Source organism: Clupea harengus, chromosome 17 (assembly GCF_900700415.2).
Source record: "Clupea harengus chromosome 17, Ch_v2.0.2, whole genome shotgun sequence".
Taxonomy (NCBI): Eukaryota; Metazoa; Chordata; class Actinopteri; order Clupeiformes; family Clupeidae; genus Clupea; species Clupea harengus.
In genome coordinates this window covers 22,184,021-22,208,346 of record NC_045168.1, presented here as the reverse complement: position 1 = coordinate 22,208,346, position 24,326 = coordinate 22,184,021, and the positions used below count along the sequence as shown (strand labels likewise).

Here is a 24,326-nt window from a genome sequence, read left to right as displayed (position 1 = left end):
CTCACAGTGCAGACGTAAATTAAGCTGGACCTTCCTCTCAGCTTCCTCAGCCTGCTCTCCAGTGCATAAAGGCCCTTTGCCGCCCTCTTGTGGGTGGTGTGCCTCAGGGCATCTTTGATCGTCGGCGGCAGCGTTGACCAGGACAGGTGCGGGACAGGGTAGACGTTACGTGTGGAGCATAGCACCTCCTCGTAGCCGCTCAGCCTGGTTGTCTCCAGAGTCAGCGAACGCATGGGAGCTGAGGGCAGATCAGACAGTGAACTTCATCAGAGGGCTGTAGATCAAAGATGCTGAGGATCTTTGAGATAAAACTCAACCATATAACTATGGCCTCCAGATTGATCATGAGAACCTACCCTCCACTCTGACAGTGACGGTGGTCTCTGGTGCTTCCTGCTGGCCGGTCACGTGACACCTGTACCTGCCCCGGTCCTGGGGCTGGCAGTGCTGGAGGAGGAGGGAGCCGTTACCAAGGGCAACCTGCCCCTCGAACAGGGCCACCTTCCGGTCCTGTGTATCATTTTGGTCACTGCTCAGGAGGAGGCTGTTTCGAGGACCATACCAGTGGACCACCTCACCCCCCACTGGTGTGAAGAAGCAGGGAAGGATGCAGTCTTCAGCGAATAAACAGGTGATGTGGATATCTGAAGAAAGAAAGAAGAGAAATGGGCAAACACGATTGGTTAGTTTGACACAGGCACACCACAGGCTCTGCACTGTAGTTTCTTTTGTTTGACTTTGGTTGTTTTGCTTGGATGACAGCTATTTAAGAGGACCTATTATGCTCATTTTCAATTTGGGGTCTACTAGAATAGATATAGATGTTTTAATATTCCAAAAACATTCCAATATTCCAAAAACATATTTTTCTGATACTGTACGTCTCTCTTCTTCCTCTGTCTGAAACCCTCTGTAAGAGCTCCTGTATCTTGAAGCCCCCCCCCCATCATCACATGGCTCATCACCCAGTGTTCTCTGATTGGTCAGCTAAGCAGGCTATAAGGATTGTGTTAGGACATTGTGTCACATTGTAACAATGGAAAATGGCTGGAATCCAATGAGGCCTTTTGAAGGCAGCTGAGAAAAGTGTTTTCTGTGGGCAAGAGTTACTCCCTCCGCCGTGTACTTTGGTAACTTTGCAGCCCCTTCATTTACATACACAAAAAGCTATATAACACACTAAAGAAAGGTAAGGGGAAAACTGGAAAACCTTAATAGGTCCTCTTTCATTATAACATGGTGTCATGTTTTGACCACAGTCAAACAAATGTCCTGTCAAACAAAGTGTTGTTTTGCTTTGCAAGAGGACAATATGAGATTTATTCATGTGAGGAAAAGTCTCCAAGTCTCCAATCAGTTATCAAGACAATCTAATGGAAATCTAATACCTCCTGGTAAATCAAATGTCTAACATTGCCCAGCTCAGGTTGAAATCTTCTTTTCCCACGTGACATGTCCGATTCCATCCATCACAGACCACTCCTTCTTAGGATTGTCAGCACACTGTTTACGTAATCTTATGCCAGGGCTAGGCAGCGTGTTGGTTCTTGTGTGTTTTCATACAGCAAAACCTCCCTGAGCAAGCCTGTCCATTCACAGATGCAGGAGCCATGTCCTCTGGCACAAATAGTTAAGATCCCTTTTAAAGTCACGGTTCACTGTTCTCTCCATATAAGCCATGGGTGGCACCGACTGGCCTTCTATGGAGATTTTAACTGGTTTGAACTGGTCTTGAGCCAATCCATGGGTATGTCATCTGATTTCTAAAGATCTGAACTACAACTCAAAGGTTCTCTGTAACTTATCTGTTGGGTGCTGTTTAGTTTAAAATGCAACTGATTGTATAGTTAACATCCCTTACTGACTACATATGAGAAATCGTTTTTTTCATTTTCATCCTACTTTCTTGCCTTGGTGGAGCGACAACATGGATGGTCTTACATGAAAATATTTCTTGTGTGCCGTCCCAATTTGTCTTACACCCAGGCACTTGAGATAAATGGCAACCACTTATGCCTACACTTACACACTTCAGAGCGTGTAATGAGAGCCATTTTCTGGTCTAAAAAGAGTTTTTCTTACTCTGTCTCATGTTCTTATGTCATTCTGGATTCACAGGAGTGCTGTGCCTGTCAGAGTCTCTGTACACACACACACACACACACAGTTTTGACCTCTATGTGACCCTCCACGCTCACATGAAACCATCTAGAGCTAGGTCTTCTCTTTCAGCTTCAAAGTAATCAGATCACATGAAATTCATTTGTAGAGCCCGGGATCCACTTACACCGCTGACGGCGACCTTTGTAGAACTATTGCATGGTCCTCTAGCCAACCGACCCAGAATCCCTCGATTTACTGTCTGAAAGTTAATCTATTCCAAGCTCTAAGAACTCTGGAAGACATCACAGCTGAACTGATGACGGTATGTAATTCTCACAGCAATGTGCGTCACAAGAAAGCTATTCTATATGTTGAAATGCTGACTGACACACGCTGTGCTCAGTTTCGATCAGTCAAGTAGGAAAAATTCCATCCTCACCTTGAGTCTTTCCTTCCGTTTGAGTAATAGTCCACAAAAGCACCAAAGTCCAGATACTTCCTGGAGCCATGCTGTAGCTCCTGTCCTTTTACGGGAACTCAAGAAAGACTCTTCTCAACTAGCTGTATTAAGGGACGTTACATTACAGGTAATTAGAAGCACGTTCCTTCCAAGAGACATGCATTGGTTAAAGTGACCAAGTCCTTTTAGGAGACACGGTGTACATGGCATGAAAAGGAAAAAAGGATGCATCCAATCAACAGAAATTATTATACGTATGTAGGTGCATTCAATTTACAAGGACAAAATTAACAATCAGAAGACTTCACTGAAAAGCCTCTTCCATTACTTGTAAATGCTACATATCTAATATAATGTTATACACTTTTATGACGTGTAAATAATTGTTTAATGATGCATCTCTATCTTCGATATTAGTATAATTTAGAGGGATACAATGTAATGTTTTGCCTTGAAAATACATGATCAGTCATGTTATGAATAGATATCAAGTTTCCTCTGCCTTATCTTTAAGATCAGGAAATATGCTTAGTGAGAACCACAAACTGGAAAGATGTGGGAGATATTCAACAAAATTTTCTTTCATCTGACTTACCTGACAAATTCTATAGTACTATACTACATAGTGAAGTCATAACACTTTAGGTCACTAACAAATAAACACAACTACTACAACTGCTTGCCAAAAGTGATTTTAAATGATCTCACTCACACAAAGCTCAGCTGGCATCAAATTAACATAAAAAAAATCTGTACTCACACTAAACCACGTTACCAATATTAGTACTTAAAAAAACTGCCATGCGAAACTTACTGTTCACCTCTCCAGCAATTCCAAGTCTTATCCAGCTCATAGTAGACAGAGGGAGTGAGAGAGCGTACACAGAGAGAAGTGTGTCTGCTTGCTGTGTTAAGGTGTCTTGGGTGTTGATAAATGGTGTGCTGGTTGTTAATGCTGTAAAAGTTTGTTGTGTGCAGTCTTTCCCAGTGAAGAGGAGGAGGAGGAGGAGAAACCAGGTGTCGGCTCACGTGTGAGTTCAGATCACAGAACTTCTCCTTCTTCGACCTGGAAGTGCTGTGACTGGATAGACAGGTTATTTAGGATATGAACACACACACACTGTGATCTCTTCTGAAGCTCTCCCAGCATTGAGACAGGCTGGTAATTACACTTCTCACACACCTCCCCACTCTGTACGGCAGGCGGGCGGAGCCACTGGAAGCCTTGGTATGGGTGACTCTCAAAAGCTCACTTGTGCTCACCAACAAACAGACACACACACACACACACGCACACACATACACACACACACACACACACGCACACACACACACACACACATACACACACACACTCTCACACACAGACATACACACACACACACACACATGCACACATGCACACACACACACACAATTATGCATACATCCACACCCACATGTGTCTGTGTGTGTGTGTGTGTGTGTGTGTGTGTGTGTGTTTTTTTGTGTGTGTCTGTGTGTGTGTGTGTGTGTGTGTGTGTGTGTGTGTGTGTGTATATATGGTCATGTTTGTGTGTGTGTGTGTGTGTGTGTGTGTGTGTGTGTGTGGTCGTGTGTGGTCGTGTTTGTGGTTTATCTAATAGCGGTACTAATTACATGGCTGTCGTCTCTATGATGTCATTCATCACAAACCGCGTCTGCCATCTCTGGATCTGAATCTAACTCTTTTAGTGCACATGTTTTCAAATCCATAGGAATTACAGAGTAATCCACCATAGAGGAATACACTCTTTGGTGTATGGTGATGGTGTAGAATAGATACTGAAAAACCAACAATGCATTAGATTAGTTAATTCACTGATTGTTTGCTTTTTTGATTCTTTTTTCTTTCACTCACTCACTCATTCACTCACTCACTCACTCACTCACTCACTCACTCATTCATTCATTCACTCATTCACTCACTCATTCATTCACTCACTCATTCACTCATTCACTCATTCACTCACTCATTCACTCACTCACTCACTCACTCACTTAGAATATCAGTGGGTTCAGAGGATTAAGTGTGTGATTCAGCATATCTCACGGCGACACACAGAGATGCTTCCAAGATAACCTCACCGTCAGAATGACACAGTAAAACCAACGCGTCTGGAGATTGAGTCTCTCACTGCCTCACTCACTCATCACAGTGGATGAGTGTGGAAAGAGGTCAGATTAGCTAGATTAGCGGGAGTGATATCAAACTCATGTGGGATTGATGTTTGAAACGAGGCCTGTACAAACACAGGCTGACACTTGGGATTAAAGAGATCCACAGAGATTTGTTGAATTTCAGATGACCCCCTTTCTCTCTAATGTGTGTGTGTGTGTGTGTGTGAGTGCTTATGGTTGTTTAATGACGATAAGTATTTTATTTACTTAAAAGCTCACACTACGGAGTTACAGCCCCTTATGATGCAAAAAAAAAAAAGATTTTGTGTGTGTGCGTGCACTCACTCGTGTGTGTGTATCTTTCTCTCTCTGCACATCTGTGTATTGGGTGGGGGACATAATGTACTTTATGGTATCTCTGTAAGCTCCACTATTGTAGCGGCAATATTTATTTTCTTTTATGCGGAAATCCTGATTAGGGACCACCCTAGTCTCTGGTGGGTTACCAAAAGATTTCAGTGGCTGCAGATAAGAGGATTTCACAGGAATTAAAAAGTCATTGCTTTATCACTGTAAGAATGGATTCATATTGATTTTTATCAGGGGAGGTTGAAGAAGCGCCAAGCCAGTGTGAGGGAAAAGCCTGCAAAAACACTGACACACACACACACACACTCAAATACAAAGACTCACACATCTACACACCTGGAGCACACACACCGAAACAAACGCACAGATGGACACAAGCTGATGTACGGGAGGATGCATAGAGAGAGCTTATGCACTGCATTGCGTTCGAGCTAACAAGGACACGGCAGAGGACGGAACGTACGTGTGGAGGGACACTGAAACGCATTGACCTGCCACTGTGACCAGGGCCTGGAGAGCATAATCACTGCCAGCGCAAAAGCTTAAAGCACAGGAGACCAGAGCTAGTAGAGAGAGAGAGAGAGAGAGAGAGAGACAGAGATAGACAGAGAGAGACAGAGAGAGAGAGCGGAGAGAGACAGAGAGACGGAAAGAGACAGAGAGAGACAGAGAGACAGAGAGAGAGAGCGGAGAGCGGAGAGCGGAGATCAGACCATGGCTGGGACATACATCTGAGAGGCAGGCATCCGAGACTCCTCGCTGGATACGATGGGCGATCCCTTAGGGAGACGCTGGTAATCCAGCCCCGGTTCTCTGGAGGGTAACTGTGACCCCGGGCCATGAGGCTGGTGCTGCTGGCTCTCAGGCTCCTGTGCCTGGCCTGCCTGTGGCCGGTCACCCTGCTCAACAACCGCTACCCCAGCCGCAGACGCAACAAGGAGGTGGTGCACCTGGAGAGGCAGAGCAAGATCAAATATGAAGGGTGAGGAACCGCGACAGAACACTTTGTTTTGCACAAGACGGAACTATTTGTACATTTACATTTAATCATTTGGCTGATGTGTTTATTCAAAGCAACTTACTATTTGAATTTGTAGCATCACTTTTTGTATGGTCTCATTTTTCAAAGCTTTTGAATGTTTTATATTTTGCTTTGTCTGGTTGAGACTTCACTTGTTGTACGTGTCATTCTTATTGTCATCTGTGTCACTCACATGTTGACTTCTGACATATGCTGTGGCTTCGTGTGCGTCACTGTGAGGTTGTCAGGTTTACAGGTCTGTCATTAGACAGTCTCGTGAGTGTGTTTACATTCACATGATGATGAGGGGACAATGTGTTTGTAAGACCGGCTGCTCAGACGGTGAAATTGCCTGTGTCATTTTATCAGGGAGATTAGGTGTCTGGTAACTGCTGTAGTGTGAATAGAGTCGATAAGCAAATTTGGGAAGATTTTAAGTACAGGGTTATAGGCTGCTGTTTTCGGTGTCTTGTTATGACCACTGCAGATGATTTCATGACATGCATAGCTAATGGAGTATCAACATGGTCTGAGCTCTGTGTTTCGATGCGATTCAGCTCCATAACATGCAATCTGCCTACTCAACTTGGCGCATTTCTTCACCGAGCCGCTGCACTAACAGGTTTTAACCTTTCACATAGAAGACAACACAACTGGATGTTTAGTGAATGGCATGTTTGCTTTTCACCATTGAGCAGAAGGAGTCAGAGAGAGCCAGACAGTGCCTGAGGGAGGGTCTCTGTATTCAGGCCCTCATTACGCCTCATCACCTCCTCCCTATCGGCCCAGTTAGCCCTGCTGCACGACCCGTCCTGTTTGTTGTTGTACCGTTGGCACTGTAAGATCAGTTTATTTGTCCTGGGGTAGAGGAGCTCCAGTTAGTCACAATCAGGACCACAGACTGCTGCTGTTGGTTTGTTTTTTTTAAATCATGAATAGAAATGTAAACTGTCAAAGTTCTGTGGTTTCATGTAGAGGCTGGTATGGCAATAACATTAAGTGAACCTCCTTTAGAGCCTCCTGGAATAGCCTCTCATGGAAATGTGTTGAGCTTAAGACACTAGAATGAAATATAGCAAAGTATGTGGAAAGAGGGAGTACAAGGAAACATCCTGTAGCCAATACTAGCCTCTACATACAGTATGTCTCTCTCCAGTGTTTCTGGCTGAACGGCTGGATTCCACTCTTGGGGCACTGCAGAGAGAAAGAGTGGCAGTGTGTGTGTGTGTGTGTGTGTGTGTGTGTGTGTGTGTGTGTGTGTGTGTGTGTGTGGTGTGTGTGTGAGAGAGAGAGAGAGAGCAAAAGAGATGTCCAAATGCTAACCAGAGTAGTGTTTTGTAAGAGTTAAATAAAAGCAGTCTAATTCTAAAGTGGTTAATCTGTACGATCTGAACCCTCTCTCTTTTTCACTGTTTGCAGATGTGAAACTTGCTTCAAAATAAGATTGTGTCTTTTTTTTATTGATATAAAGTAGTAAAGGTTGATATTTCTTTCAGTAATATTTTATGTTTGTTTTAAAAAATATACATAATTGTGTTTTTTAAATGACGCAGACCTGCCATTTGCCTCACAGGGCCGTGATTCAACTGCATTAAAATGTCTTTCCAAAGGGACGAAAAGAGTCCATTAAAATGTCTTTCCAAAGGGACGAAAAGAGTTCATGCAGGATGTGTACTCGTACACGTGTTTTTTTGTTTTGTTTTTGTTTTGTGTGTCACTTCGGAATTAAATTCTGACCCCTTTTCCACCTCCTAATCTCTAGCCGAATAGACCACAGGATCAAGAAGCAGGACAGCACCAAGACTCTGATGATTAAAACGGAGCAACTCCTGAGAATAGAGGACCATGACTTTGCCATGCGGCCCGGCATCGGAGGTGAGCTCACCCAACCTACCAATATCACATCACCTCTCTATGAATGAGATTAACTCCAAATGCATGTTTCACGGATTTAGCCGTACTGGGATATGCTGTGCTGTTTGGCAGTAGGGTCACGGAAACGTTTAATGTCTGTTGTTCGTCTGTAAAGTTACTAAAAGGGTTAGGGTCTGCTGCTTGGCTGTGGGATCAGGCAAATAATTAGCACCATTTAAGCGATCAGTAGTGTTGTTCCACACCGATGTCGCTAGGGAGTAGGTCACAAGAGCTGGGAGCCCGTGCCAGATTGCCTAAAATTAGATCTGACCCAGATTAACATAGAGCAGTCAATGGCCAGAGCCACAGATGTTCTTTAGAATGTGGTAATCTGGATTATCATCCAGATCTGATAAAACAGATGAGCGAGCAAGAAACATTGCAGTTCATAAGGAGATGAATTCAGCCAGTCTCCCGGTTTTTGACACTTATGTGTGAAAACCACAAACTTCCTAACACACGTATAGTCAAATACATACACGTACATGCACATGAGCACACACGCGCTCACACACACATACATTAATATTTACACACTGACAATACTACTGCTATTGCTATTACTACTACTCCTTTTACTATTGCTACTACTACTACTACTATTACTACTACTACTACTACTGCTGCTGGTGCTGCTAGTACTACTACTACTACTACTACTACTACTACTACTACTACTCACCACTACCCCATAAACCTCAAACCAGGACCTCAACTATGCCTTATCCATACATATCCACACCCTGTCTGTTTAAACCTCCCACAAACCTGATGCAGGACTGACGTAAGAGTCTTATACACACAAACATGTTATGTGTTGGTGGCTAAAAAACCTCAGAGCGATTGATCGTGTAGGATGATGAGAGTTTTAAGATGTGTGTTGGCTGTTAGTTTACTGTCAACGTGGTTTTGTTGGCTACTGTGGGGGGATCCTGGACAGGATATCCATGTGAGGAGGAGGATGGTGAGGCAGGGCAGTAATTTGTGGGGTCCTGGTGGGCTGACATCCGAAGATCAGTCGACAGGATGTGTTTCCCTCAGTACTCTGTGTCCTGACCCCAACACATTTTTACAATATATATATATATATGTGCATTTATTTATATACACATTATTTATATATTTATACACACATATATTGATATTTATAACAATGTATATTTAGTATACACATTTCTTCAGTGGTAAACTACAGCACACTGTCTGGAGGCTGGCGTATGTGGGGATTAAAATCATGACATTTTAATATAATTTTAAAATGTGTTGTTTTGACTTGTAGGAGCAGCCATTCCTGTTGGCATAGATGTCCAAGTGGAGAGTATAGACAGCATCTCTGAGGTCAACATGGTACGGTAACACTTACTTCCTGATTCCTTTCTGTTACCCAAATCTTTGGTTTATAAATAAACGGTTTTTTTTTTAGATAGAGGTAGCAATACAGATGCCTAGTAAAAATTGATTTAGATTTTTTCCACTCATCATAAGGCGTCTCCAGGCTCTAGATTTGCTAAACTTGCAACGCTTTATCATATTAATGTTGTTATTTTTTGTTTGTGATAAGAAGGTGCAGATTAAGTCAAAATCGAATTGTCCTCACCAGCCCTATTTCCAAGATCTACACTAGTTGATAGGAAACGGAATGTTACTGCATGTAACGGCATGTTACGGCATGGAGTATAGGGACTTGTTACTTGCATGGAGTATATAAGGATGGTCTTCAGTCCTATCCCTGATGTTTAAGGACAGCAATGGTCTGTGCTTTCACAGGACTTCACCATGACCCTGTACCTGAGACACTACTGGCAGGATGAGAGGCTGTCCTTCCCCTCCGGGAATAACATGAGTCGCACGTTTGACGCACGGCTGGTCAAGAAGATCTGGGTGCCGGACGTGTTCTTCGTCCACTCCAAGCGCTCCTTCATTCACGACACCACCATGGAGAACATCATGCTGAGAGTTTGGCCTGACGGGAACATCCTCTACAGCGTGAGGTGACTGCGTGCGTTTGTGTCTGTGTCTGTCGGTCATATCTGTCTCTGTGTTTAATACTGTTTGTAACCTATAGGAGCAGCGCTCCGAATTTCATTGTATGCAAAGCTTTACAATGACAATAAAGGCTTTCTATTGTATTCTATTCTATTCTAGCAAAACTATGAAATGACATGTTGTACACAAATAATGGGGGCTTACATACAATAACACAGGCAGAACAGTCCAATGTGCTCCATCATCCTAATCACAAGGCGGGTGTTCTCTACATGTTTCAACATGCTCTACTGTATGTGAGGTTGCCAGGGTTACAGACTCAGGTACTGTAACTCATGAGTGCCGTCTGTCTGTCTGTTGTAGGATTACGGTGACGGCTCAGTACTGTAACTCATGAGTGCTGTCTGTCTGTCTGTTGTAGGATTACGGTGACGGCTCAGTACTGTAACTCATGAGTGCTGTCTGTCTGTCTGTTGTAGGATTACGGTGACGGCTCAGTACTGTAACTCATGAGTGCCGTCTGTCTGTCTGTTGTAGGATTACGGTGACGGCTCAGTACTGTAACTCATGAGTGCCGTCTGTCTGTCTGTTGTAGGATTACGGTGTAACTCATGAGTGCTGTCTGTCTGTCGGTTGTAGGATTACGGTGTAACTCATGAGTGCCGGCTGTCTGTCTGTTGTAGGATTACGGTGACGGCTCAGTACTGTAACTCATGAGTGCCGTCTGTCTGTCTGTTGTAGGATTACGGTGTAACTCATGAGTGCCGTCTGTCTGTCTGTTGTAGGATTACGGTGACGGCTCAGTGCCCCATGGACTTCAGCAGCTTCCCTTTAGACACACAGAGCTGCTCTCTGGAGCTGGAGAGCTGTGAGTGGGAATCTTGGCTCAACACACTGTGTGTTGTTTTATGTGTTTCTGCTCAGATGTGCTCCAAAAACCTGATGAGGAGCCCTGCATAACAGATCAAATGAATGAGAGGATGGATAGAGTGGATGAGAGGATAGATAGAATGGATAAAATAACTTTTGTTCTTCCCTCTATTGATACAATTAAGGGAAATTAGAGAGGATGAGATGTTCAAAAAGACAGGTTGATAAGATGAGTTATTATCTATGTGGACATGACTTATTATCTATGTGTAGTTATTTTATAGTGAGTAGAATGTTTAGACACAATCTTTCTCCCTAACGAGAAAGAACATTTATAGATACTACGTGTACCATTTAAAGGATATATACCTTGGAAAGCATCCAAAAGCCTCTATCTGTCCTGAATGGCCTCTTGTCTCCCCTCCTCTCCTGAAGATGCCTACAATGAGAAGGACCTCATGCTGTACTGGAAGAATGGCAATGACTCCCTGAGGACAGACGAGATTGTGCTCGCGCAGTTTTTCATCGAGGAGTTTCACCCTGCTAGCGGCCTGGCCTACTACAGCAGCACAGGTACTGTGCAGTACTTCCTGCCAGAAGTAAATATTACAGTCACAGGGTGTGTCTTGGCAGGCTGTTTCACTGTTCTGTTCTTTGTGGCATGGTATGCTACTCACTGTTTAGTTAGTTTCCCTGTGGTTGTTGAATTTGCATGCAAGGACAAAAAATGGAAATAATAAGCTCTCTCTCTCTCTCTCTCTTTCTCTGTCTCTCTGTCTCTCTCTGTCTCTGTCTCTCTCTCTCTCTCAGGCTGCTATAACCGGCTGTTCATAAACTTCATTTTGAGGAGGCACTTTTTCTTCTTCATGCTGCAGACATATTTTCCCACAATGCTCATGGTGCTGCTTTCATGGGTGTCGTTCTGGATCGACAGGAGAGCCGTGCCGGCCCGGGTATCACTTGGTACGAATGTGCATGCGCATGCGCACGAGCACACGCACACACACACACACTCACACATACACACAAACACACACCCACACACACACGCACACACACACCACACACTCACTCATACACACAAACACACACCCACACACACACCCACACACACACACCATCCCTTGCCCCATAATTTCCTCTCTCCCTCCCTCTCATTGCACCATGTAATATGGGTTCATAGGGATTTCTAGCGCCATCATTGTGGCACCGTCCAGCATACAGGCCAGATACCTTGTCAGACCCGATCCTTCCTCTTCCTGTAAATAAACCATCTCTCTTAATTATTTGGGCCGAGTATGAAGTGCTCAGGAGTTAAGTAAATCTTTCAGCACGTCAATTAGAGTATACTACACTACATACTGCTACACTACAATACTATACTACACAAGTACTTTTCTCATAACCATTCAGGAATTACTACAGTGTTGACCATGTCCACCATCATCACGGGCGTGTCGGCCTCCATGCCTCAGGTGTCCTATGTCAAAGCGGTGGACATCTACCTGTGGGCTAGTTTCCTGTTTGTGTTCCTGTCCGTCATCGAGTACGCAGCCGTCAACTACCTGACGACCTTAAATGAGATGAAACGACGCAAGGAGGGAAAGGTCACTGAAACTGCACCACAGGCAGGGGTCAAGGGGTTAATGAATAAATGATTAATACATAAATAATATCAAATCAAATAAGTTGATTTTAAGAAATGAGGTGTGTAGACAAACTGATTACATACTATGACTGTACTGATAATGAAAGTAAATGTACTACCATATTTTTCCTTATATAAGTTTATTTCACCCATGACTCTCTCTCTCTCTCTCTCTCTCTCTCTCTCTCTCTCTCTCTCTCTCTGAACCTCATAGATATATCATGGTTCAAGTACTCTGGGACTAATTCAATCCCTGTTTGTGAAACAGTATGCTGCTTCTTGTCCTTGTAGCCACCATCCTTTGATGCCACCCAAACCATGGCTTTCGATGGCTACTACCACGAGGCCGACATCGAGCTCACTGACTTCTCATCGATGCCCACCATGGCTGTGGACCCTCCGAACTTCCCCTCAGACCCGGCCGCAGACCCTGCCCCCATGGTGGGAACACGCCTGTGGAAGAGACGCCCAGTCCGGGACTACATTGACTTGGTCATTAGCAACAGCTACATGATAGACTCGTACTCCAGGATAGGCTTCCCTCTTGCCTACCTGCTGTTCAACATCATTTACTGGAGTGTCTATTCATGAACACAAGTGTCTGCAGGAATCCCATTTTCCGAGAGGATGGGTTGAAGAGGAGCACAGACACACACACACACACACACACACACACACACACACACACACACACACACACACACACACACTCACAAATAGAAATACACAATACCCAATGAAATTCAGGGTTTAAAAATATTGTATTATTGTTCAGCATGTATTCACACTCATACTTACACAGACTGCTGCTTGAAAGTTGGTTAACAAGTTCAATCTAAATCTCATCAGTCATCTTTTTCTGTACTTTGTTAAAGGGTGTATCGCCACCACTCTGAAACGTGAAATATAGTAATAAAAAGGGTGTTTTCCCTTTTCCATCACTATTTCCTGTTTTTTTTTATTTATTAACATCTAAATTTAGCAAAATTTGACTGTGAAAAACAGAAACAGAAAAGCTCAGAGTAAAAACGTAATCTTTGATAATCTAACAGAATATAAGACTGACAACATCATTAATGTACTGTATGTTCTTTCATATTCTATACATGGTACATTGGAACAAAAAGGTAGTTGAGACATTCATTAAATGACAACATATGCTATTAGCATTGTCATCTCAGATGAAGGAAACCTTAGTTTGCAAAACAGCATGTATCTGTCTTAATCAAAGGATAGCTGGCTCAGATGATACCTACTAACCAAAGCTGCTGGATGCTAATCGCCTGTAAAGTGCTGTTTAAAGTTATTACCATGTATGGCATTTTCAACATATGGAAGAACATTGTCTAAAGATATAGCATGTGGAAACAAGAGCTTAATTTAAACCTTGCTGATAGGAAATCATTGGTGAGAAGTACCATACATAGAACTTCCAAAAGAAAAGGCCTTTTAAAAAAATAAGACATTCTGAAGGGCCTTTGGTCTTTGGAATGAGTTGGATACCACTTGAATAACAGTTTCTTCACAACCAAGCTCTTCATAAAAAAAACAACAACAACAACAAGAAACAACTTAAAAAAACAATCATTACAAACTAGTGTGCTTTCTAATCTTCACATATCAGTCTACAATCACTAAAACCCAAATAAGGGCTATATGGACTTATAGACATCTATAATAACTTACGAATGGTTATTTACAATGCACAACTAAATGTAAGGCAAGAGCAGAGACACTTTTAATCTGTTAGTTCTGCTCCAACACTGATACCTCAGCACAGCCAGCTTGGAAACCCAGAGGTTATCTTCATCTTTAGCCCCTGTCTAACATTGGCTGTGGCCTGGGTCCAACATTTCAGAACGCAGCGGTCACTACTCCCCAGTGGATCAGTGGACAATTATACAGGGATTTGAAGGTCGGGACTCAGGCTTCTGTTAAGTCAAGACAATAATTCTGTTCCTTGGGCCTAATGGGAAATGCATTTGATGGAAACTCATGTGTTCTCTCAACGTCAGTCCACAGTGAGCGAGGAACATTTGCGTGGGACCTATCAATTATTCAAACCTGTAGGATTCTGCAGCTGACAATAGGTCCTCATTGCTGTCACTCAGTTTTCCTCCAAGAGTATCTTTTAGTATCACTTCAATTCAAAGTGATTTACACACAGTGTTTAACTAGCGATGGGCCTCAGGGTCAACACAAGGAGAAAGTTGGCCCATGTGTCTTTCTACTTCAGTCACTGCAGTCTTGTGGAACTCTGGCGATGGCTGATCTCATTGAGAACAACATCACCATGAGAGTCCTCCAAAGCTGTGATCACACTGTCCTCCAATGGGGAACCTTTCATGACACACATACACAAATACACACTTGGTTACACATCATAGTACCGTTCATTTATAAGCAATCAAACTGTATTAAATGTCTACTATTTGTGCTCTGCAACCTTGGAGGAGGATAAAGGCACAAAGAAAGAAAGAAAGAAAAGGGTTGATATGGTTACTCACGGATGCCGTTAGAATGTTCTAGAACATCTCCAGTCACAAAAGAGTCCCTGGAGGCTCTGTGGGTCAGGGCTGAGATGGAGGAGTGGACAGAGGAGGTTGTGGCCAAGGATGTCTTCTTAGTAGTAGTCTTAGTGGCCGTGTTGCTCCAATCTGTATATGCAAGTAGAAGCCAAATGTCATGATGCTGGTGTCATCAATATGTGTGTGTGTGTGTGTGTGTGAGAGAGAGTGTGTGTGTTTATGTGTTGCCGATACTGGCAAGTATTTAGTGCCCCACATAGGAAGGCTACACAAAAACTAAAATATATATGAGCTATTTAGGTGTCTAAAGAAGCATCCTTTCAACACTAATATCATCATCATGTCTGTGTGTGTTTGTATGTTGGGATGTACCTGAATTCTCAGCAAGCCGTAGTCTGCCACAGCACAGATACATTCTCCACTGTCTGCGGACATTATCCTTCAGAGCGCAGTGGAACACAAATATGAAGAAACCTTAGGGAGACAGACACAGAGACCAAATCATGAAATTGACATACAAAGAATTGTAAGACTAACGTTTAGGGTTTGCTTAATTGACAGACAGGAAATTAAAGATTTAATTAAGTTCAGAGAAAATGTCTATTTCCACACTGATCCAGCAGATTCCACTCAGTAGTTTAGATTGCCTCATTCAGGATTCATACACCTTTACCAACCTAGATATGAATGAAACTCAAAATTGAAACTTCCGACAAAAAGTAAAAACTTTCCAGTTATTGAAAAACTAAAATATGTGGTGATTAATTCTCAATTTACCAGTACTGGTATGAATAGCTAGTACAACTATTGATACTACAGTGCTTCGTGGGAGCCTACCTTGCAGAGAGTTGAAGATGGCGAACAGGTACATGAACGCCAGCTTGACAGGCCCCCAGGCGAAGAAAGCGAAGCTCCAGGTGAGGCCCAGCAGGAAGGTGAGCCCGGCCACGCTGCGCAGGTCGTGCAGGCTCGAGCGGTGCTGGTTGTTGTGGGGGTTCTGCCGCTTGATCCGCTTCAGCTGCACCATGACCACCATGAACATGGCCAGGTTCAGCACAAAGACCAGGCAGAAGTACGCCACCACGCCCACGTAGAAGGCAATATCATTCTTGAGCCAGCAGCTGGGATAAGGGGAATAAAGTATTCAAAATCAGCCATTTAGCCACGTATAAAATAACTCTGATTGACCTAAATGTATCAAAGACAGAAAGAAAATTTCCAGAAGGAAACTTACAAATCGTCTGTAGTCCCATCAGTGTACTTTCCGTAGGTGATGAGGCCATAATTATTTGTATCCACTGATATCACGATGATTACAACAGGAAGAGGAATGCCTGGAATACAACACATCAAATCAAACAGATGCCTTCTTAGGGCATTTAACCCATGAGGGGGCATTTCAGAGAATAACCGGTGCAATACTAGGATAACAGAAGAAAGAAGACACTAAAAGAAACAAATGAAACTGCTCTTAGTCCACTCACCCCAGCCCATGAGGGAGAACTTGAGCATGTATCTGGACACGTAGCTGTTGAAGACCTTGACGATGGCCAGGTACATGTGCAGGGCCTCCAGGGCCATCCAGGTGAAGGAGGCCAGCAGGAAGTAGTGCAGGAAGAAGGCCGTGGAGATGCACAGGCCCACGGCGTCCGGGTACAGCGCCAGCCACGAGTCCAGCAGGAAGACCAGGTTCAGCATCAGCAGGGCCAGGCACAGCTGGATGAGGATCTTGGAGGGGATGTCTCTGCGGATTTTCCTTCAGGGAACACACAGTGCGGTTGGAATGATGCATTCATTCTCTGACTTACTGTAATAACTGGGTACGTGTTCTGTTCAGTTCTGTTTCAGTTCAGTACAGTACATTTCCACTTGAATGGCAGCACAGCCTAAATACAAGGTTACATACACTTCCTATGAATGTATGTAAGGACAAATGTAGTCTATAAACTACTGGAGAAAACATTCAACCAGATCCACGTTACCTATGGTTGAAGGGTACAAACACCCAAACTAAACCAAACCGAAACCCGAGCCCGAGCCAGACCCATATATGACTTACTCAAAGGATATGTAAGTGAGGAGGGTGATGGATAGGAAAATTGCTGAGATGCCACAGCCGATGTAGGTGATGAAGGACAGGACCGTGGCCTGCTGGCGGTCTGTGATACCTTCTCTTGAGACATCCTGAGAGCATGAAAACACTATGAGGATAATATCACCCCAAAATATCACAACAATATCAAGGCATAGTTCTTGTGGGCATGTTAGTGCTGTGAAATGATGCTTTCAGCACTTACAGTAAGCCGGCAGGAAATAAAAAAAAAAACAGGAAATGAGTGGAAAACACCCTTATAATTACTATATTTATTTTATAAGACTTACAGTCCCCCACTTATGTCCAGTAACTAATAACACTTATTCTGGAAATGTCCGTTTTTCGAAGGAGACAATAAACAGTATTAACTCATGTCATAAATGTTTTGTTGTAATAGTTTGTTGATGTTGAGCATGATTTTATTAATGTTACTTAACCAGCATCAAAGCATCAGATTTTCTCTATCACACACTTTTAGAAAGGAGTCGCTCACTGTGCAAAGGAACATTATGATTATTTTATTGCTGGCTATTTTACTTTGTTTTCACCCAGTTTTTCCTAATCTCAGAGGTTAGTGGACAGTAGAATCTGAAGGGGATTAGTGACCGCACCAGCAGGACAGCAAAGCTGGTGAGATGATTGCAGCTGCAAATGGTCTCGCTTGCGGTGGTTGTGTTCTTCACAAAACACCCCTCTGAGCTCCAGCCTCCCGCGCCTCCTAGGAAAGGCAGGGTGAGGCAGTGATACAGTCATGAGCACTTGAGTATATCATAGGAATAGTATAGTAAGACATCATAGGACATCATAGGAATATATATATATATGATTTCGTGAGGGAGATATCGGCCTAAAATGAAAGTTGATAGAAATCTTAAAAGAAGGAAAGGAAGGAAAAAAAGATCACCATTTTTGCCCAAGTCCCAGAACACGCAGACAGCTGTGCCATTTTCCTGAGGAAGAAAAGACATCATTGGTATTAAGATTAGACACATTGAACACACACACATACAAACACACAGACACACACGCACACAGACACACACAGACACACACACACACACACACACACACATGCACTGGGGAAGGATAACTTTGTGTGCCGAGAGCAACATACCGGGATTGGATTGTCATTCTTAAGAATAATCTCCACGCCTTCTGTGAGGTTGCTGATGGACAAGTTGGACATGCTTCCGCTCAGAACACGGCTATTGAGCCTACGCTGGTCTAGGGATCCATCCTATAAAAACAACAAATGACTGGCATACAACATGGAACTGTAAACAGAAGAACAGGGAGAGCAAGAGAGAGAGAGAGAGAGAGAGAGAGAGAGAGAGAGAGAAGGAGAGAGAGGAGAGCCAGATAGAGAGAAAAAGACAGATAGATAGTGAAGGGGGCAAATAGCCCAAACAGATAAAAAAGGAGAAGAGAGAAATGTAAGAATGATCTGAGAGATGAGGGGAAGAAAGAGACAGGGAGAAGGAAAGGGAGAGCAGACAACAGGTACCTGAAATAATGTGGTCTTGGAGTAAAAGTTGAACTGGACCCGGGATACCTCCTTCAGCTGCTGGGGGCTGAGGTTCTCTGTCAGGGTGGAGGGCAGCGTGATCATAGCCAAGTCTCCCTCAGCCAGGGTGGATTCCCTCTCCGATCTTCTTCTTCTCCTGATGGATGCTTGGGACCTCTGGTGTGACATTTTCAGATGAATGGCAGATAAAACAAATGACGTGCTGGTGAGATCTGATTCCATTGATGGTGTGCTACAATTGTTTGTCAGTCAGGATTGATACAACACTCTACCTGTTGGTTTGGGTTGATTGCGACGGAAAAGGACCCCCCATTGAAAATGTTTCCATCTATTTCATTCACGGATAACACGAGTGAGTCGGCTACGATTGTCTGATTGCCCTGCTCGACAATCAGCTTCAGAGCCAGAGTATCGACAGCTTTGATTAACCTAGAGACAAAACAAATGAAAATGCTTTATTTGGCCAAGAGACAAAACAGATAGTCATGCTTTGATTGGCCCACAGACAAATCAAATCATGATGGGTATTTACAGGAATATGTGAATAATTTACACATTTTAAAGAATCATTTTTGTGGCTAATCAATCAAAAAAGTCTTGAAGAAACGGTACCACTATGTTGTGCTCTGTCTATATACGTATGTTTGCCAATTGTGGGTTCATGAGATGCACCCTTGAGCTCTTTTAGAGAACTGGTTGATCATTGGTTGATCTAAGGCTTCAGTGTAACACATCAGTGTCACACATAAGTGAAGATTCACCTGATTCAGGAGACATTTACTGAAAAAGTCAAATAGAAATATGTATAAACTATGCTTGACAGATTATGACAACTGGTTCAATACTTTTGCATGTAACGACTTATGTAATGATCTAATGCCTAGATGTTTTTGGGTGTAAGACTATTCAACATGATAATGTAAGAAACAGCAGACAATTGCACACAATCATTTGCAGAAATGTGCCAAAGCCTTTATAATTTGTTCAAAAGAATGAGAAATGTTTTTCTGATCTGCACAAGTGACTGTGATGTGGTGTGATGATGTGGAGGTTGAACAAGTAGTTTTCAGAATTTCAATTCTGATCTGAGAAATCAACCAAAGCGACTGAGAAAACCGGCAAGGCTTCCTCTATGGGGCCAAGCATAAGAATACAGGAATATGGCATAGGAAACATGCAAACCTCGTCGTACCTTTTTGAAGAGGAGCCCAGGGAGCTGGCTGAAGCGTTGAGCAGGTTGCTGATGACGGACACCATGGCACGGCCCACCTCCAGGCTCACGTTCGGGCTGGAGAGGAGCTTCTCCAGCTGGTTCACCACATCTGCCACCTGGGACGAGTTCAGCGCCGACACGTCCTTGGTCTGGTCCAGCAGCTGGTCGGCCTGTTCACCAGGGCTTGATGTTGTAGTCATGGTTGTGGTTGTGGTTTCTGTAATGTGTTCTGAAAGGTGAGTGCTCGGCTCAATCACGGTATATAATTAAAGAATGACACATTTAGTGAATTTACTCATGTTGGCCAGTTCCCATCCGAACTTCTGGTCTTTTGCAGAGTAAGCTGGAGTTATTGCCATACCATACTATTCCATATTCTCTGTGAGATTATCTGGAAACAATCCTTTACTGTGACATGAACTGAGATGGATAGACTCCCTTCTTTTCCATTACCTGTAGGGATTGTAGCGATGGTAGTCAAAGATGGCTCCACTGGATCAGGAGGCCGAGCTGTAGACTGTGTTGTTGTGGTGGTGGTTGTGGTCGTAAGGGTGGCGGTCCTGTCTGGAACAACTGTGTTGTTATACTGTGATGTTAGTTTCTGCTCAGATGTTGTTGCCGGGGCAACTGTCTGGTTCAGCACGTGGCCTGTTGTGTAGTTGCTTGTCAGGGAGCCATTTGTTCCAGTATTAGTATTAACTTCCACTGGTAAAGAACTTGTGTTTTGAGAGGCTGACGCTGTAGTAAGTGGAAAGGCTGTTGCGTTATAGTCCCAGGTCGTATTAAGATATGATGAGGGAGCTGTAAACAACTCTGTTGTATTCAGCTGAGGGCTTGAAGTGGTGATATTAGGTGAGGAAGTTGGTGATACAACTGCTGTGGTGAAGTCTGATGAGTTCAGAGGAGTGTGAGTGGTGGCAGATTGCGTAGCATTAGCGGGCCAAGCATTTGTGTTGATGTGCGTTACATTTTGTAGGGATTCATTTATTGTTGTATACATTTGTGTTGTGTTCAGTTGAAGTGGTGTTGTGTCGGTGATATTAGGTGATGAAGTTGGCGATACAACTGCTGTGGTGAAGTCTGATGAGTTCTTTGGAATGCCAGTGGTGTCAGATTGCTTAGCAGTAGCGGGGAAAGCAGTTGTGTTGATGTGCGTTACATTTTGTAGGGATTCATTTATTGTTGTATACATTTGTGTTGTGTTCAGTTGAAGTGGTGTTGTGTTGAACTCTGTACTGTTCCATGTTGTTGTTGTTGTAGAGTTAATGGTTTTTAATGGGGGTGTCGTGGTGTTAAAGAGTGTTTCGTTCCACCATACTGTTGTGGAGTTAAACAGGGTGCTGTTTTGTGTTGAAGTAGTAAATTGTATAATGTCCTGAGGAACATCTGTGGTGTTAAATTGCGTGGAATTCAGTGGGAGCATGGTGGTGTAAAACTGGGTGTGATTTTGCTGTAATGCTGTGGTATTAAATTCTGTGATATTCTGTGCTGATGTGGTGTTGTGTGAGGTGCGTGGTAACTCTGTTGTGGTGTTAAATTGTGTGGTGTTCTGCCACACTGCTGTGATGTTATTGTGTGAAATGTTTAGGGAAGCCGGCGAAGTAATACGTTGTGTAGGGGTATGTGGTGTGCCTGTGGTTATCGGCACTGATGATGTACTGAAGTCTGTTGGGTTAGTGGTAGGTTGCGACTGCACTGGGTTGCTATAGTTTCTTGACCATGGTGGTTCCTGACAGCTCTCACTGAGAAGCACAGCCTTGGTCTCATCCTTTTTGCTTTTAAAAACAAACAAACCAAACCAAAACAATCGAAAGAAGTAATTAACAAAACCATACCTGTATCTTTCATTCTGTATGTATTACGTTTATGTCAAAGTAATTTACAGTGCTTTTACTTCTATCGTGTTTCTCAGCTCCACTCACCATCTTAGAGGACTGCTGTTTATAGCACCACAGAAGCCAGAGCACTGAAGGGGGAGGAGAACCAGGTGAGGTTAGAGTCCAGCAGCCTCACGCCGCTTGAACTGGGTCGACCACATATGGCTGCATGGGTGAAAAAACAAACATGGTAAATGGCATATTTTAATGAAATTCTGTGGAAATCTATAGTGTACATGGGCTGGATCTTTTTTTGTCCAAGTAATTCCACAGTCAGTGGTAAAAAGATCAGTGGTAAAAAGATCTTGTAATGTTGTAATATCAATCAAAACCTCATACAAAATATAATATCTGACAGAGTGTGAATGGATTATAATTCTTTTTTTTTTTGTCTTCAGACACTGGGGAAGTGCACTCATGTGACTCACCCATTCGTGTGAGCAGGCCATCGTAAAAGACCCCTTCACTCCGGTGCAGCCGGTACGCCATCACTCGGCTGACCACACACACACACAGCTGCTCGTCCAGCATCAGAGCAACCATACAGCTGTGAAGGCTGACACACACACAGTAGGAGAGGAGAGGGTTAATTTGGTGTGGATGCACTCAGACACACACACACACACACACACACACACACACACACACACACACACACACACACACACACACACACACACACACACACACACACACACACACACACACACACACACACACACACACACACACACACTGTGGGCTAAATTATTTCTTATGCTGCATTTCATTGTGTGAAATATTGATTAATGTACTTCTACACACACACACACACACACACACAACACACACACACACACACACACACACACACACACACACACACACACACACACACACACACACAATTTTACCGTGTTTCAGTTCCATGGCATTCCAAATGTATCTCCTGCAGAAACGCACAGTGAGATGAGAATCACACACACACCAGAGCACCACCACACCACGTACAACTGCCAAGCACTAAAGGCAGAGCAAGAGCACCAAACACAGCAATTCATATTTACCCGAAAGTGACTGAATGCCTGAGTAATGTTATCACAGACAGCCCTGAAGAGAGAGAGAGAGAGAGAGAGAGAGAGAGAGAGAGAGAGAGAGAAGACTGTAATATATGGCCATATGTTTGACCAGTGCATGAACAGAGTGATATATGCATACTAAGGATGGAGAGGAGGTAGACTGGAGACTGTGCTTACTGCTCTGTGTCATAATCACAGTCTGAACTGTTTTTGAAGATCTGAGGAGGAAAAGGACAGAAATTAGAGCATACACACACACACACACACACACACACACACACACACACACACACACACACACACACACACACACACACACACACACACACACAAATCTGATTTAAACACATCTTATTTGGACACTTCAAATGCTCACCATGTCCTGGATGTCTGTCAGCTTTATGGTGGGACTTGTGATGTTCAGACGTAGGGCATAATAATACGCATCTGAATCAGAGGCTGAAATAAAGACCAGGGTTTACCTCCCGTACATGTGCACTCGCCATTCAGTCACGGGGGAAACTGAAAGTCACACTTCAGGACACACATACCCTAACAACCACACACGATCTCTAACCCTATGTACAGCTGATGCGCATGCCTTGACATAACAGCTCTTATGATGTATTCAGGTAAGCTACACGAGGACACTTCTTTCATGACAGCTCAGCAGTGTAGGTTGCCTGTCATTAATGAAGGCATGACTACAAAACATTGGCAGTCTGTAGCGCTGCTGCAGTAGTTGAAAGATCTCTCAGGAAAAACGACAGTGTGGCAGTGAGCAAGCATCCATATTTGTTCCTTGTGGATACCCAACTGAGGTGTAATGTCTAACTGGGGTACTTACACCCATCATTGCAAAAGGCTTCACAGTCACACTGGTCTTCCACTGTAAAAAAACAAACAAACAAACACATCTTGTCAAAAGGCAACAATTTGAAGAACACTGAGCGTTTAATTTAACAAGGCCTTTTTTCGGCGTCATATTTCACAGTGACAGTCAGTCAATGACTGTTTGATATATGGAGCAGTTGGTGTGGTTGCATATGTATGCACCGCTGCGCAAACATTACACAAACAATGTACTTTCAGCTTTCAAAGTATATATTGAAATAGGCTGAAATGATGCATATTTCACAGTATAGTTTTTATTTAATTTTGAGATGGGCTGACGGTCAGTAATACTCACAGGTGCAGGGGTCCGGCTCTGGGTCAGTGGATGTGTTAGGTACATACTCTGAGTCCATGTAAGAGCTGTGATGTGACAAATATGACCACATATCGTCAAGAACAAATTATTTCATCATATCATGCACTCATTTCTTGCCTGAACGAGCTCAAATTAGCATATGACAAGCATAGAATTTTCTGCTCTCGCACAAACATACATTCATGGCCATTACACATACTACATATTACCAAAACACATTTGCAGGAGATGCCCCTCATAACAGTACCCATATCCTAGGTTTAGAAAAGCTGCTTTACATACCATGTGACGTTGAGAGTTTGCTCAGAGA

At 43.4% G+C, this 24,326-nt stretch overlaps 2 protein-coding genes across 3 annotated transcripts; one reads left to right on the top strand and one right to left on the bottom strand.

Moving 5' to 3' along the window:
• Positions 1-5,694: 5,694 nt before the first annotated feature.
• LOC105893746 (gamma-aminobutyric acid receptor subunit rho-3) lies at positions 5,695-13,180 on the top strand. The gene is made up of 9 exons (XM_031584247.2): positions 5,695-6,053; positions 7,855-7,967; positions 9,286-9,353; positions 9,774-9,997; positions 10,778-10,860; positions 11,298-11,435; positions 11,673-11,825; positions 12,276-12,469; positions 12,802-13,180. Exons 1-9 carry the CDS (start codon positions 5,911-5,913, stop codon positions 13,099-13,101), a joined length of 1,416 nt encoding a protein of 471 aa, XP_031440107.1. The 5' UTR covers positions 5,695-5,910; the 3' UTR covers positions 13,102-13,180.
• Positions 13,181-13,252: 72 nt separating this feature from the next.
• On the bottom strand, positions 13,253-23,695 carry adgrg2a (adhesion G protein-coupled receptor G2a). 2 transcript variants are annotated; one of them, XM_042710281.1, is made up of 20 exons: positions 23,654-23,695; positions 23,183-23,265; positions 22,984-23,024; positions 22,795-22,837; positions 22,642-22,676; positions 21,794-22,304; positions 20,325-21,646; positions 19,851-20,088; positions 18,931-19,087; positions 18,638-18,814; positions 18,248-18,370; positions 18,038-18,083; positions 17,745-17,851; positions 17,098-17,222; positions 16,523-16,794; positions 16,273-16,372; positions 15,876-16,159; positions 15,411-15,512; positions 15,018-15,167; positions 13,253-14,850 (listed from the first exon to the last, which is right to left on the bottom strand). In XM_042710281.1, exons 7-20 carry the CDS (start codon positions 21,292-21,294, stop codon positions 14,747-14,749), a joined length of 2,955 nt encoding a protein of 984 aa, XP_042566215.1. In that variant the 5' UTR covers positions 21,295-21,646; positions 21,794-22,304; positions 22,642-22,676; positions 22,795-22,837; positions 22,984-23,024; positions 23,183-23,265; positions 23,654-23,695; the 3' UTR covers positions 13,253-14,746. The 2 variants fall into 2 exon arrangements, with proteins under 2 accessions (XP_042566215.1, XP_031440106.1); XM_031584246.2 differs by lacking the exons at positions 22,642-22,676; positions 22,795-22,837; positions 22,984-23,024; positions 23,183-23,265; positions 23,654-23,695 and having other exon boundaries at positions 21,794-22,376.
• Between the last annotated feature and the right edge of the window lie 631 nt (positions 23,696-24,326).